The 16,485-nt window shown below is 42.1% G+C and overlaps 1 protein-coding gene across 1 annotated transcript in view; it reads left to right on the forward strand.

The window, feature by feature from the left end:
- Nucleotides 1–16,485, forward strand: part of znrf2b (zinc and ring finger 2b) — a 28,220-nt gene that overhangs the window by 6,827 nt on the left and 4,908 nt on the right. Inside the window, exon 2 of the mRNA XM_034874776.1 lies at nt 10,694–10,789. Within this exon, the coding sequence (XP_034730667.1) occupies nt 10,694–10,789 (96 nt within the window). The remainder of the gene's footprint in view (nt 1–10,693; nt 10,790–16,485) is intronic.

A 16,485-nucleotide genomic window follows, 5' to 3' on the forward strand; every position in this document is an offset into this window, starting at 1 on the left:
CAGGGGGAATGAGAGGGTGAAACGCCAGAGCATGTGGAATGAGAGGGGGGAAACGCCAGAGCAGGGGGAATGAGAGGGTGAAACACCAGAGCAGGGGCAATGAGAGGGGGGAAACACCAGAGCAGGGGGAATGAGAGGCGGGAAATGCCAGAGCAGCGGGAATGCTAGATGTAAACGTAGCAAAGGATACATTCTGTTACAGAAGGAAGAAAAACTCAAATCCAGCCTTGGACCAGAACCTTTCTCTCCTGTCTGTTGTGTTGCGGGATGGGTTCAGGTCGGGATGGTTGTTTTTTGATAAACAAACTAATGCTGTTTATTCAGTATGTCAGTTATGGTCTCTTCCGTGTCTTTATCTTGTCTCGCGTAATAAGCCCAGCTAGGCCCACTTGACTGCAGGGCGTTCACCTGGTCCTCCATGATCACCACGGCATTTTCACGCCATGACTCTGTGTTTGACATAATTCTGTCCAGCTGGCTGCAGACAATGGGACATGCTTTGAAAATAAAAACTTTTAAAATAACCGGTGGGCGAACATGCTTGCGTGTCCCAGTTAGAGAGTAAATACAATACATTCATACAGACATTCCACAAGTTGATATTAAATGTTGCACAGAATTACAGTTGCAATATAATTATTTTTTGCAGAGAAAATTAAAAGAATACAACATTCCATATAGCCACAGGCCCACATCTCCTGTGAAAGACACCCCCATCCTTGATACTAATAATTCACACTGCAACAAAAGAAACTGTAAATTCATCAGTCTGTTGTGTAGCAACATTTTGGCACTCCAGTTCAGTAAAGACATGGCAGTAAGACAACTGAAAAGGCCCAGACATAGTAAGCCCTAAAGAAGAGCTGTGCTTTCCAGATAACCACTGCAACTATGTATGTACATGCATAAAAGAAATATTTCTGGGAAGGCACACTGTGCCCTCAGGCGGCCACAAACGTGTCTGGTTTGAACTCTGGATGTCATCAAATGCTTAAATTAAACCTAATCATACAATTTTCAAACCCTGGGAAAGGCTATGCACGGGCCATGAACTTTATTTCCTGCAGCAGACTGTGTACGGGGACAGGATGTGATAGTCCAGAGTGAGTCTGTAACCATAATCTTTTATTATTTTTTTTGTACAATTTCCATCCCTGCTAGACCGTACGCTATAAACTCTGGGTGGAAATACTTGAATGGAAATCGCTTCCTATCAGTGTGAAAACAACTGAGCAATCAGGTTTTACCAAATGGATCCAAACTTTGGATTTCATGGATGTGGTCATAATGTGCTCAGCCCAGACTGAGAAACTAGATTCAAGGACCTTTTGAGATACATTTTACGTGTTAATCAAAGATTTTCCATCTGCACCTTATCTATTCAGAAGCTGTTTCCTGTATCAGATAAATCAGTGTTAAATTATGTATAGAGATTCTTTAGAGCGTATTCTGGACATGCCTCTCCATAACATTAGCAACTCCACTTGTAATAGTCTGTAATATGCATTTGCTTGTTACCCATTCCACACAGTACCGCCTATACATTTGTACGAGCGCCAAGAGCCATCGAGGAGGCACAATGCAACAGTTACACCTCTGCAGAGTTGCAGTCCTGCTCTGATTATTCAGTTTTTCTGAAAGTGTGAAGGCGACAACAGAACATTTGAGTCCGATTTTCAAACATAACACTATTATCTGTCTGTTTATGATTAGCATGTTCATACTCCAATGGGGATACACTAATACACCCTTTTCAATTTTAAAATGCGATGACCATATGTGAGGGAAGGAAGGAAAACTGACCGCTAGATCGAGAGCTTTGCCTTCTGGCTCAGCTCTCTTTTCGTCACAATCCCTTCACGTTGAAAGGAGCCAGTTGAGGTGGTTTGGGCATCTGCTAAGGATGTCTCATGGGGGGCTCCCTAAGGAGGTAGTCCAGGCACGTCCAGCTGGTAGAAGGCCTCGGGGGAAGAGTCAGAACTAGGTGGAGGGATTGTATCTCCCACCTGGTCTGGTAATGCCTCAGGATCCCCAGTCGGAGCTGGTTGATGTGGCTCGGGAAAGGGAACTTTGGGGTTCCCTGCTGGAGCTATTGCCCCCCGCGACCCGATACCGGATGGATGGATGGATGGATGCTATGTGATGCCCCACCGCCCTGACCCTTATTTTCCAACAGAAGTGTCTGCCAGAAAAAAGGCCAAATCTCCAAACATGCTGTGGCGAGTCCATAAACGTGTGAACTGTCCGTGGCTAGTTCACAAAGCAGAACAGTTGAGTGTGTTATCGGAACTTGAACAGGTGGAGAACGGAATTATTGTGGTGGTGACCACGATACCCATGACCTGTGACCGTTGTATGCCATACCTGGCCATGGGGGATGTGTGCTCTGTGAGACTGTTCGGAGACGCTGGCTGATGTAGTTCACCTGCATTGCGAGAATCGGTTTGTTGCTCATCTGTTTTCCGCAAAGAGGCTCTGAGGGCAAGGAGCACTGTCTGACCTTTTTTTTTTTACTGTTGCTATCATTCTTCATTAACAAGGACGCAGTGTTAGACAGCCTGCACAGACCTCCAACCAAGTCTTCACCTATTTCACAATGTTGCATGGGAATCTTTCTCATTATTGCGACACCACCTGAATTCAGCACAAATGCTTTATTTTGCAAAGTTATTGAAAGTAAAAAATTTTTTTTAAATCCGTCTTGGGATTCAGATCCACTCAAAAAAGGTTTTTTTTTTTTTCTTGGCCCATGCTACGCCCTTCCACCAAGCTTCATGAAAATCAGGCCAGAAGGTGTTCTGTACCAAAACCAGCGGCAAGTAAGATTGAGGTTGATTATCAGAGCACAGTGCTTCTGTGAGAACGTAAGATTTATAATCCACGTGACCTCTCACCCTTTTCCATTATCATACAGTCAGCTGCTTTGAATTATGTCCTTGTGTTCCAGTACAGACACCGTCAGCACAGCTGATAAGACCAGACCTAACGCACACACACACACACCCCGTCAAAGTAGAGCACTGAGCGTAGTGTGTTCTACAGACTAGCTGGGCTAGGTTTTACTGTGTGTGTGTGCATTTGGGGCCTGTTGTGGCAACAATACAGCCCCGCCCCGTCCACATGTACAGCACACAGAGCCAGTTAGCAGCCACTTAGAGCCTGCTGTCTGTTTTTTTAACAGTTGTGTTTTTTTAAGTGTTGTCCATCTGTTGAGTCTTAGATGGCAGCCGATTAACAGCACACACCACCTGGTGGAACCTTAACTGTCCCTTTTACTGACCACAGTGGTGGATGTGGAGATGTGGAAGCCCTGTCCGATACGACTGCAGAAACGGATCGCAGATTAGAAACAGTCCTGGTGCAACCTGGTGTGTGTGTTGCTTTTAGCAACTGTTGAAACATTTAACTGGGGATGCTGGCATCAGACATTATAAAATTCTACACATATGGCTTTCAAATATGTGAGTTCTAGTTGTATATATTTTTTTATTTACCTTTTAAAGTAACTTTTTAAGTTTGTTTTTGTCAGTTAATCAATCTTTTTATGATTATTTTTTGAATTTATTTTTGGTTTTTTAGAGGTTTGGTCTGACATAATATTAACCCCAGGGCCCTAGGCACCGACCAAATTGCCTCATCATTAAATACCCAATTTCAATACCTAAGGAGTACATCTCATCAGCGTCATTGAGCCAATCAGCATGCAGCATGCTTTAAACAAGATCTAATAATGTCTGTGATTGGCTGTCTAACAAACTGAAACATATATAAAAAGATTTGTGCCGTAATCTTTTAATTTTTTTTTTTTTTTTTAATAAAAATTGGTTGTGAAAAAAGTATCGTTCAGAATCTGAAATATTGGTACTGGTATTGAACATTTTTTAAACAATACCCGGTCCTAATTAACAGCATGTAACTCTCTCTTCGAAAAGAAATAGTTGTTATTTCATAAGCATGTTAGATAAATGAGATACAGTGTGTTTATTAGTACCGGTAGGTGTAGTTCTTTTTTAACAGAGCCAGGGCACATGTAGCCATACTCACTCAGAAATCAGACTGATATCAATGTTCTCTCAGTCTGAGAAAGACATTAAAAATCATATGTACCAAAATGTTGACAGTTGCTTAAAATCCAAGTCCATGTCTATTATTCATAGGAATTGATTAATTCTTGTAAGACCTTGTATTCTTCTAAAGAATACAGGTGACTTTCTCCCAGCAGTTACATAATTGGCTTGAAATGAAGTCATCTGGCAATCACATCAACACCTTCCCAATTTGAGAAATACACCAGCCTTGACAGTTGTGTAAGTTTTTGTTGTTGTTTTGGTCATTTTTGAGGTGACTGTGTTGGATTGCACTTAAATGTGTGATTAGATCACCTTGCTCAGACCTGAGTGGGATGTTTTTGTCTTTTCAGCGCGGCCTCCCGGTGCTTTGTGTTTGTGTGTGGTGCTAATATTTACTGAGGGAGCGATAGAAAGACAGACTGACGTAGGTAGAAGGCAGGAGTCAGGCCTTCGTCATTAACGCATTTACAGAGCAACTAAAAGTACACTGATTTATTGGACAGTATATTGATATTATATTTACATTGATATATGTCTTTTGTCAATACTTGTGTCTTTGACATGGTTCTTTTGCTTGTTTTAAAGGTCCGATGTGGACGCTTTTATATAGTCCTTAGTGGTCCCCTAATACTGTATCTAAAGTCTCTTTTATATAGTCCTTAGTGGTCCCCTAATACTGTATCTGAAGTCTCTTTTATATAGACCTTAGTGGTCCCCTAATACTGTATCTGAAGTCTCTTTTATATAGACCTTAGTGGTCCCCTAATACTGTATCTGAAGTCTCTTTTATCTAGACCTTAGTTGTCCCCTAATACTGTATCTGAAGTCTCTTTTATATAGACCTTAGTGGTCCCCTTATACTGTATCTGAAGTCTCTTTTATATAGACCTTAGTGGTCCCCTAATACTGTATCTGAAGTCTCTTTCCCAAATTTCAGTCTTGGTGCAGGGACCTTTATTGAGGCACTTAACCAAATCAGCCCTCAAATTTTGAGACCCAGACCAGCCCACAACAATCGGCAGGACAACAACCATCCTTGCACTCCCCTTCAACACGTGCACATACCTGCAGGGTTCAACATTAGCACCATTTATGCAAGTGGATGTTAAGTAAGAGAGGATGGTAATGTACCCACTGAGTCAAAAAGGCTGCTTGGCTCCTGATGGCTAAAGGTCGAGGGAGGAACAGGGATGTCACGATTGTAAACAAGTGTCAAGTCTGTAAGTTAGCTAAACATGCATTTTGTAATCAACAGTTATGCAGTTATGTTATTGTGGAATGTAGGAAATTACAAAGTTATAGTATTATGTTTGCAAGTGCCTTAGCCGCCGGTAAATTTGCCACCGGTGGGGGCGGGACTTAAATGCGCTCTCTATCTAGGGTAGGATGGAAGTGGGCCATAGTAGGATGTGATTGGCCAGTGATCATATGAAAGGCAGACAAGAGGGCCAATCATATGATCTCTCATTTCTCAATGGACTGATGGGAGTGCATCCCATACAGCCCTCTGAAATAGACCAGCCCTAACCACACCTATAAATACATTAATAGTCATTAATGCTAAGTATGCCATTTGCTCTTGTTGATTAAATCACCAAAGTAGCAGCTGAGGGATTGTTCTGAGACATCAGATGATTTCCAACAACTCGCTCTGAACTTGGTCCTTTGACTATTGTTGTCTGTTGTCACCCTGCCTGAAGAGACTCGCACTGTTGTTTATTTAGTGGCCATGACTTCCCAAGTGATGACGTCCTGTCACTGATCCACGGAGCGGGGTTTGCTTGAGTACAGTAGAGCAGACGGCACTGCAGGGGCGTCTGAAAATGTAAAAATGTTCATGGTGGTAAATTTTTTTGTCCTACCTTGTGACTGTTCTTCCTGGACCATAACCTTTCCTTTTTAGTGAAGAATCTGAATGCTGCCTTCAATGCTTTGAGAGAGAGGAGGCGATCCGGCCCTTTGGTCCAGAATGAAGTCTGTCCTATGAAAGACCCGCCCTGCTCCTTCTCTCAGGCAATTGTCAACTTTAGAATTTGCATGGCTTTGTAGAAAAACTAAGTGGAAATAAAAGTAAGGCCGGTGTTGTGTGACGGGGTGCAGCCAGGCATGTTGATGATCAGTGAAGTGATCGATAATATGATGATTCATAAATCTCATTTAATAGCATGGTGTCCAGAATGTGCTGATTCTAGTGGAGGAGAGCTGAGGTAATGAACACGCGACCCTGGGATGCTCGCCAAACAGCAGATTAGATGTGGAGCAGTCAGAACTGTGAGGAACAGCGTGGCTGTGGGCTTGGCCGCAGCTCTTTCAGGAGACCATAAAGGAACACACCGACTAATTGGGACTTTAGTTTATTCACCGTATCCCCCAGAGTTATATAAGTCCTTCACGTACCCTTCTCATCTCCGTGCGTGTCTTAACTCTGTCTGATGCACCCAGCGCTAGCCTAGCTTAGCACAAATCCTGGAGGTAAATGGTTCCATCTAGCCTACTGACGCCAACATGGTCCTATATACAAGTTGTAATTTGTATAGTCACAGCCTGTACAAATAACATGGTCACACAAGACTCAGTCGTATTCTACGGGGCTTCTTAGAAGCTGCGAGTTAATCACTCCGCCCAAGTAGCAGAAGTAGCAGTGCTTCACCTTCTGTGGAGAATAGTTCCCAGTTTGGCAAGACGGCGCCAGTTACCTCCAGAATCTGTGCTAAGCTAGGCTAGCGGTGGGGGCGCCAGACAGAGTTACGACACGCACAGAGATTAGAATGGTGTTTAGGAACTTATCTAACTCTGGGGGATACGGTGAACAAGCTAAAGTCCCAATAAGTCAGCATCTTCCTGAAGTGTGTGTCATGTTGCTCTTTTTCAACACCGAGAATAATAATTGATTTTAGGTCCACTCCAGTCACTCTCAAAAAAATATGTTATTGTTGCAGTAATGCATGTTAGGATTTCAAGCTCCGATCATGTCATTCCAGGCATATCATCTAAATGATTAGCATCTCGTTTTCCATATTGCAGTGTTTTCTCCTTGTGTGAGGAAGCTACGCAACAACCAGCTGTTAATTCCTTTGCAAAGGATGGAAAAAATGGTAAAATAATTGAACCTAAGACATCAATGTCGTCTACCTTCGTCTATCTTTGCCGGTATTCTGTGCTGGCCTCACTTAAATTCACCCGCATGCATATCCGGTTTGTTGCCTGCCTAAAATAGGGTGACCAGATGTGCCCGGTTTTGGTGACCTGTCCCCGGCTAGATCGGTCCCCGGAAATTTCCCCTGTTTTCACTGTGACTGACAGACCCGAAATTGGAATGAAAGAAAGAAAAAACTGACCAAACGGAGCTAATCGAGTAGCCCTGCTCAGAGCTCAGAGTTGTTTTAGAAAGCCGCATTTTACGATGCTAAAATCATTGATTATTTACATGGAGCCTGGTGGGTTTAGCCAACGCAATTTTGCAGACTTTTATGTTGTAAAAATGGATCTTAACTTTAACAGAAAGGTCGACTTCCTTAGAAATCCTTTCCATAATGTTGTCTGTTGGGGGAAACAGCTCTAGGTCTATTGTCCCTGTTTTAAGTTTGACAAAAATAAAAACATGACTTGTTTTGGAGGTATATTTGCTTCTGAGCTGAAAATGTCCCCGGATTTTGTCTGAGAAATCTGGTCACCTTAGCCTAAAAGCACATGCAGCGTTATGTCTGTGTTCTTTAAGGTTTTCTGTAGATGGAGAAGACGGTTCCCTGCCACTGTAACTCTTTCTTTGTCATTAACCAGGAGATGATCTGCTCCAGCATCATATTTTGTAACTTCCCGAGTTGAAGGCTGAATCATCAGCAGCCTGCACTGCCATGTGTGGGAAAGATGCTCTCCTTTAAAGATTCACCCAGCTTTTTAGTTTTCTACGTGACCTCTAAGGCGTTATGTCAGCATTGTTAATCAGAATGTCAGTGGCTACAGTACATGAAGACTTGAGCTGCAGACACAACACAAATCTCAACACCGACTCTCCAAAGGCCACTACATTTAGAAATGTTAGTACCGAGACAATGTCCCACACTGCAGCTTAGCAAGAACAGATTCTCCTCCTTCTGGAACCCCACAAATCTAACATAGAAAACAATTGAGGGGCCCCTCTGTTTTCTAGGCTATTACACAGCAGACTAGATCTGTCTAGTGTGTCTGTAGTGAGGCTTGATATGAGGTGCAGAACCTGCATACTGTTTAATAGAGACAACTCGCTCGCTTAATTCTCTAGGTCCCCTGTGCCAAATAAGGTCACTGTAAGCTCCTTCCATTGATCCTTCTCATTGAAAAGATGTTGAGCCTCAACCCAGCTTAACTTCATCTTGGCTAGCTTGTCCCGCCACTGTTCTCTGCCAGGTCATGTCTGGCCCACCCAGTTGGCTTTTTGTTGAAGGAACCTAAGGAGATCAGGCCCATTACCCATCACTTGATGTCCACATCCAGTCCACTGACAGTCATGATCCCCGGCATACCAAGGTGGTAATTGGTCACCTTGCTGAGAACATGTTTTTCCGAAGTCTCATAAATCTGTATGTGACTCAAATATGGTTTATGGTCTCAGTAGCTTCTTAGTTACATCCCTGGCTTCCATCAGGCTTTCAGCAGGGTTGGGGATTTCACATATTTAGGCTGAATATCTGTTGCTGGGGGCTTTCTCTGTGTTGGCGTTCTAACCTGCAGTGGATTTCTGGGGACTATGGTTACCTGGTCCTCAGATCTCTGCAGGGTAAATCCAGACAGCTAGCTAGACTATCTGTCCAATCTGAGGACTATGGTTACCTGGTCCTCAGGTCTCTGCAGGGTAAATCCAGACAGCTAGCTAGACTATCTGTCCAATCTGAGGACTATGGTTACCTGGTCCTCAGATCTCTGCAGGGTAAATCCAGACAGCTAGCTAGACTATCTGTCCAATCGGAGTTTTCTGTTGACGACAAAAACTACTACCGAACTTACACATGTCCCACCAAAACAACTTCCTCCTGAGACCATTTAGCAGCGGCTTCGCGGCTTGTCTCCGGTACTCAACATTGACCAAGATGATTGTGATTGGTTTAAAGAAGTGCCAATAAACCAGAGCACGTTTTCTCCCATCCCCGAATGCTGTGTGGACTAGCCAGACTCTCATCCAGCGCGCTTTGGAGGAGGTTTTGGCAAAGCGAGGTTATGTGGTTCTAGATCGGTGTTCGCAATCTTGCATGCACACCAGCAAACAAATGACATGCATCTCCAGATGTAAAAAAAAAAAAGCATCTCTGCAGAGCACTTTGGTCTGTGGTACACAAGACAATGTCACTTTTTTTGTTCATAACCTTGTTTGCAACCAAATGAAGAACTATCTGAATGATGTCACAACAAAAAAACACCCAAACTGGAGTTTTGAGTGTCCCACAGTGTCATACTTATGGTCCATCCTCTTTTGTTCTCCCTTTTCTTACTGAAACAAACCAAGTGAGAAAGGAGGACTGTTCTCTCCAACCAAGCAAAAGGATTTTTTTTGTCCATCGACATGTTTTGTGTCTCACTTAAATAGGTCAGACAAGCAGTGGCTTGCCTGCTTCTGGCTGCACTAATCCATTCATCCCATCATCAGTATCGCAGCATTGAGGATTCAGGATTTGACCATTGTAGAAAGCTCCACATAAGGGCTGCACCATATGAGGGAAATATGCAATAACGGTGTTGAATATTGCAATAACAATATTACTTGCGATAAATAAATGGATATCAACATTCAGTCCATTCAGTTTACTTAGGTTCAGCATTTCTGCTACTTTCAGTATTCTGCTAAAATACACCAAACTCCTTGTTAAATTTATGACAAATATAAGGAAAAAGACAATTTCATTATAAATTGCAGATATTTTCTAACACAAAAACGATCTGTCTTATAGCGTTATTTTGCAACCAATAAAACGCGATGTATTGTGCAGCCCTGCTCCACACCATCATCTGTCACCTGTCAGAGACGTGACATTCAGCCCCCTGCTGCACAGCTGTACGCTAACAGCTGATGGGTGAGGGTTGCTAGGTGATGTCACAGCACGGTGACGTCAGTGGAAACAGCAGGGTGTGCTGTCATGTTGGAGATTGTGCAACATAATTGTGATTGAAATTGAAAAAGGATCATTACAACCAGCACTGTAACTGGAAACATTTAGGGAGGATAACGTTTGAACCGTCATGTAAATATTACCCGTGACCTTTCCCATGAATACACGTTCATCTGATTATTTACTCTATCGCTGATTAATACAGTAAAATGTGAAAGGACCTGAAGCCAGAAAGCAACATCTGATCAGCTGTGAACACTGGTGTCATTCATATTCAATGAATGTGCTCTCTTTATTTATGAACGCTTCTTTAGTATGAACAAAAAGTGGTTTTCCTGGGAATCAGAGCGTACCTCACGATACACCATAACATCAATATCACGATGCAGCCATTCTGCGATAATCAATCTATTCCAATAAAACTTTATTTATATAGCACTTTTCATACACACAAGGGAGCACAAAGTGCCTTTCATATAACGATAAAACAAAAAGCAAAGCAGCCCTAATTCATTGTTTGTGTGTTTCCTTTCTTCCTCCCAGGATTCAAGTGCCCCGTGTGCTCCAAGTTTGTGTCCTCAGACGACATGGATCTTCACCTGGTCTTGTGCTTAACCAAACCCAGAGTGACATATAATGGTAGGACTCTGTCTGTTATTAACTTTACAAGAAGAAAGTAGGCCAACGCGGCCTGGTCAGGAAACTGACTGAGAAAATGAATCATGTGCAATACTTTACTATTTGATGTTGGTGTGCAAAACAAAAACTGCTCTGTTGCACTAAAACACAAAAAAAGGAGTAGAAATACATGAACATGTCAAGACATAATACATGCAGGATGTGTAATTATGACCCCTTTCCCCCTCCAACAGGCTTAGTGTTATCTTAAATATGATCATCACTGTTCATATGACTGAATAACTAGACACACAGCTTTCTGGTTATGTAACTTGATGCTCTGTTTGTGGGCGGTTTCCCTGGGATGTTTTGTGTAATCTTTCTGTAATGTTTCCAAAACTGTAGACTACCACTGTGGTTGCCTAGGAGAAGCTTGTTTATTTATCAATGATCTGTACTCTTATGTATTTTATGACATCACGACCATGGTCAATGTGTGCTCAGTGGGTTTCCTTTACCAAACCCCTGTGTCCTTTGCTCTGCCGAGCCAATAACCTGAACATGGGCTGGTCTATCAGTCCCAGGCTGCGTGGTACAATCTGTGTTTTTGCCATTAGAAGGAATTCCAGTGAGACTTGTAAAATGATCAAAGAATACATGGCCCCTTGGTCCGCTTCTGCTTTTGTACAACAGCATTTATGTGACAAATCTGAGCCTGTGATATTTGTTTTTCAGTCTTAAAGAAAGCACACATTTTTGCTGAAGATTAAATACGGCTAGTGAAGTATTTTGAGCTTCTTCTCTGTGGGACGTTACACAGTTGAAACAAGAACCTGTCGTGATCTCTGGTTTTCCATATGATCTCAAACATTTCTTGAGGCGCCGGCATTATTGCAAACCTCTGAACTTCTGGCTACATTTCTGACTTTCAGCATTTCAAATAGTTCCCTCCCCAGTTGGAAAAACCACGGAGCCAATCAGAGACAGGCGTGGATGAGATCAGTGCAGTTTAACAGGGTTAATGTAAGTTGACTTAAAGAAAAAGCAACTCACAAATCGCTATATTCCTTTGGTTGACAGGAAAAACATAACATAAGTCTGATAAACGTCCTCAGGTGATGTCTGTTCTCCCCAGACATCTGTAGCCTGCAGGCTACTTTAGAGGTTCTGTTCTATTGATTTAGATTTGTCAAACTGTCCATCACAAGTCTGAGTGCAATGCTGAGTCATCATAATTAGTTACAGCCTATGCACGTCCACAGAAATTGGCACTGCATGATGCAATTCAAGGTTTCCCTGGTTTTGGTGTTAGGGTACCTAGGTTACCTAGGGTTGGGCATCAAGAACCGATTCCTACTTGGAAATTAGGATTCCAGAAGAATTGTTTCTTTATTGCAATCGTTTGGAGGATTTTGATTTCCAACGCGATCATTGCCTCCCAATTTAATGCGCGCAAGTTTTGGTTGACGTAAGCAGCCATGTGCTTGTGTTGCAGCGCTCCAGTCTGGCTTCCTTTTACATTGAAAAAGCTGTGTAAAAAAATGTGACCCATTTTGACCCCACCCCTCAAAGAATCGGACTCAAGAATCGATACAAACCAGAAACGAAATGAAGAATCGGAATTGGAATCAGAATTGTTACAATCCAAACAATGCCCAACCCTACGAGAGAATCTAACTCTCTAGACCTTTCTAATGATTGTAGTTGGTCCCCAGTGGACTTCTTAAGCAAGTCCTTTCTTGAAGCATTTTGAGTGTTATTTGTGTATTATCTGCTCTAGCTTTTATAACGATTATAGTTTAAAAAAAAAGCAAAAATTCCACAAAGGGACACAAACCATATACAGAGACACCACAAAAGAGTCACAAAGACGGCCACAGAGACCCTAAACAACCCCAAAGGAAACAAAAATGACACAAAAGACACAACATGACTACAAAGAGACTCAAAAACCCCACAGAGAGGCTAAATCCCACATGGAGACACAAAATATATGGGGACAATTATTTTTTTCTTAACAAAAATCCATAAACCCCCCCGCCAAATATGTGCACCTCAGTCTTCCACAAAGTTTACATTCAGTGGTGGCAGACTGAACAAACGACAAGAACAACGTAAAGGTTCTGTGGAGAAACTAATGACTATAAACTACACGACTGTGGGAGCCGGGTGGGCCCAGTGGGTAGAGCGGGCTCACATATACTGACAGGTCCAGGGTCCTGGGACCATTTCCTGCATGTCTTCCCCCTCTCTGTCCCCTTTCGCACCTACTTGTCCTGTCAAAATTAAAAGCGGAAAAGCCCATAAAATCATCTTTTAAAAAAACAAAACAAAACAAAACTATACAACTCCTCCCTCTGAGTGACACGCTTAGTGTCAAAAGCTTATAGCACGTATCTCCCCACAGTTATGAACAATAATTACCATCCATCCATCTTCACCCGTGGTGTCGGGTCGCAGGGGCAGCACCTCCAACAATAATTAAATTAGTTACTAGTTACTTTAGTTACTCCACTACATTCATCTAACAGCTTTAGTTACTAGTTACTATAGTTACTAGTTACTTTAGTTACTCCACTACATTCATCTGGCAGCTTTAATTACTAATAACATTTTTAATCCAGGACAATTACAGTAAAGGATCTGAATACTTGTTCCACCGCTGAATACTTGTTCCAAGACAAGAGGATTTTCTTTGATCAAGATTATTCCCCGGAGTTACAAAGGAGACGGGCAAAAGTGCATGCAGTTACCAAGCAGCTGAAACAGAAGGGCGTACAGGCGAAGTGTCTGTATCCAGCACGCCTGAAGATTAAAATGGACTCGGGAGACAGCACTTTTGCTTCGCTGATGGAGGCATCGGACACCTTGGAGCGGTTGGGTGTCCAGGTGTCTCGCGGAGAAAGGGAGCGCCTTGAAGAAAGGCTGGCAGACGGATGGAGCACCAGCTCGAAGAGACAGAGAGACGGGACGCTGTCTGTAGCAGATCTGAAGGCCATGATGGAACAGGAGCGAGCATGAAGATAAGACAGGTGGAGATAAAAGGTTGAAACTGTTTGAAGGTAACGTAAAGTCATGTAGGAGTAGGACGAGAAAAGACAGAAGGTATAACTGTTAATTGAGAACATTATAAGTTGTCACAAATAAGGAAAGAAAAAGGCAAAATGGAGGTAGTCTGTTTTACTTACACGAGTGAGCTACACTCTCAGAGACCTTTGTTGCATTCTAGTGTAACACTGGTCTTGACGGCACACGTTGTGCCCTACGTCGCAGAGAACTCATCACTCTCTGCCCTGATGCTATCGGGGGTCAGGCATAGTAACCGTTCAGGGACTGTGGCTGGCTGCACTTTTGGAAGTTCTGTTATGTGTTCAAAATGTTCTTTATGTGTGTCCCCTGACGCAAGAGGTTTAACTACAATTACTTCACAGAAAGGTTACATTGCTCTTATATTTCTGTATGAGAGGTACGTATTCAGAGACGGAGCAGCAATTTATTAATCAGTTTATTAAACTTACTTTTAATGATGACATCATTGACTCTAATAACATAACATAAAAGGTATAAACAGCCCAATTAAGAGGAAGAAAATCCTGACACAACTAAGGAAGATGCATTGTGCGATAGCCTTGCTTCAAGAGACACATCTCACGGAAAAGGAACATCTAAAGTTAAAGAGAATGGGTAGACCAAGTATATTTCAGTTCTTGTGGAATTAATAAAAAACGTGGGGTAGCCATTTTGATTAATAAGTCTGTTTGTTTTAATTGTGAAAAAGTATACCAAGATCCAGAGGGACGATATATAATGATAGTGGGAACCATTGCAGGGACAAAAGTGAGTATCGTCAATGTGTATGCACCGAATGAGGATTGCCCATTTTTCTTCAAAAAACTTGCACATTTTTTGGCGGAAAAGGGAGAGGGCTTACTGCTTATGGGTGGGGATATGAATTGTGTTCTTAGCAATAAATTAGATAAATTACCCCCAACATTCAAATCCCAAAGTAGAATGTCAAAAAGCCTAGCGACTATGATGACAGAACTCGGACTAATTGACATTTGGCGTTATCTCCATCCAGAGGAGAAAGACTGCACATTTATGTCCCAGGTACACGGCAGCTACTCCAGATTAGATCACTTCTTAATAACAAAAAAGAATACTCACCAGGTTAAAGAATGTTCAATAGAGTCAATTATAATTTCGGATCACAGCCCTGTGACAATGGAACTTAACTTGGATTTGGAACCTTGTTTTCGGTATTGGCGGTTAAATGTATCAATGTGAACAGATACGCTTATTCGAGAAGAAATACAGACAGCCATTAAGGAATATTTTGTTTTTAATGACAATGGAATGGTCTCACCCTCCGTCTTATGGGATGCAGCAAAAGCCACAATAAGGGGCAAAATAATCTCCATAGGATCCAGATTAAAGAAACAAAGGATGCAAAAACAATTTCAGATTGAGAATGAAATCAAAAGATTGGAAAATGAACACAAACAGCAAAGGAAAAAAGAGGCTTTAGACAAACTTAAAGAAATTAGAAATAACTTGGATGATTTGTTGATTTATAGGGCGGAGGGAGCCCTCAGATTTATTGACAGGAAATTCTACGAATTTGGAAATAAGGCTAGCCGTTTATTAGCGTGTCAATTGAAAAAGGCTCAGGCAAGCCGTATCGTCCCAAAAATTAAGCAACTTAATAGTAATTCAATTGCAACTAGTCCAAAAACAAATCGGACAATTTTGCTAAATTTTATGAACAGTTATACAAGAGTCCAAACCAGGAATCAAAAGAAGACAAAATTCAAATGTTTTTTAAATCAGTAAATATGGCTAAACTCACAACAGACGAAGCCTCAAGTTTAGTTGAGCCTATAAGAGAAGACGAAATTATTATTGGTAAATTGAAACACAACAAGACACCGGGAACAGATGGGTTTGCAGGAGAATTTTACAAGGTTTTTAGTAATGATCTCACACCCATACTTTGCAAGCTTTATAATTATGTCCTAAATTCAGGGAACCCTCCGGAGTCCTGGTCTGAGGCGATCATCACAGTCTTGCACATAGAGGGTAAAGATCCACTGCAATGTGCAAGTTACCGTCTGATTAGTCTCCTCGGCGTGGACTATAAAATATTGACATCAATTATATCCACTCGAATTCAAAAGTATATAAAAAGACTCATCAATCCAGATCAAACTGGATTTATCCAGGGTCGACAGGGATCCAACAATGTAAGAAGAGCCCTAAATTTACAATCATTGATGACAAAAGATCCCCAACCATCCATGCTTCTTGGTTTGGACGCCAAAAAAGCGTTTGATCGGCTTGATTGGCAATTTCTTAAACACACTAATTGAGATGGGTTTTGGCGAAACATTCGTTAATTGGGTAACGTTGCTCTATAAAAATTCCAAATCCAGGGTTAGAGTGAATGGGTGTTGTTCAGAATTTTTCAAGGTGGAGCGAGGGGTGCGTCAGGGCGATTCCTTGTCCCCCATTTTGTTCATCCTGAGTATTGAACCGCTGGCCGAGGCCATACGTCGGGACGACCGCATACAAGGGATCAGGGACGGGGAGGGGGCAGCTCACAAAATTGCCCTCTTCGCTGATGATATCTTATTATTTACAAAACACCCTCTTACATCAGTCCCTAGACTCATGCATTGCTTAAAGGAATATGGCGATATATCTGGATACAAAATTAA

This window comes from Etheostoma cragini, chromosome 6 (genome assembly GCF_013103735.1).
Source record: "Etheostoma cragini isolate CJK2018 chromosome 6, CSU_Ecrag_1.0, whole genome shotgun sequence".
Taxonomy (NCBI): Eukaryota; Metazoa; Chordata; class Actinopteri; order Perciformes; family Percidae; genus Etheostoma; species Etheostoma cragini.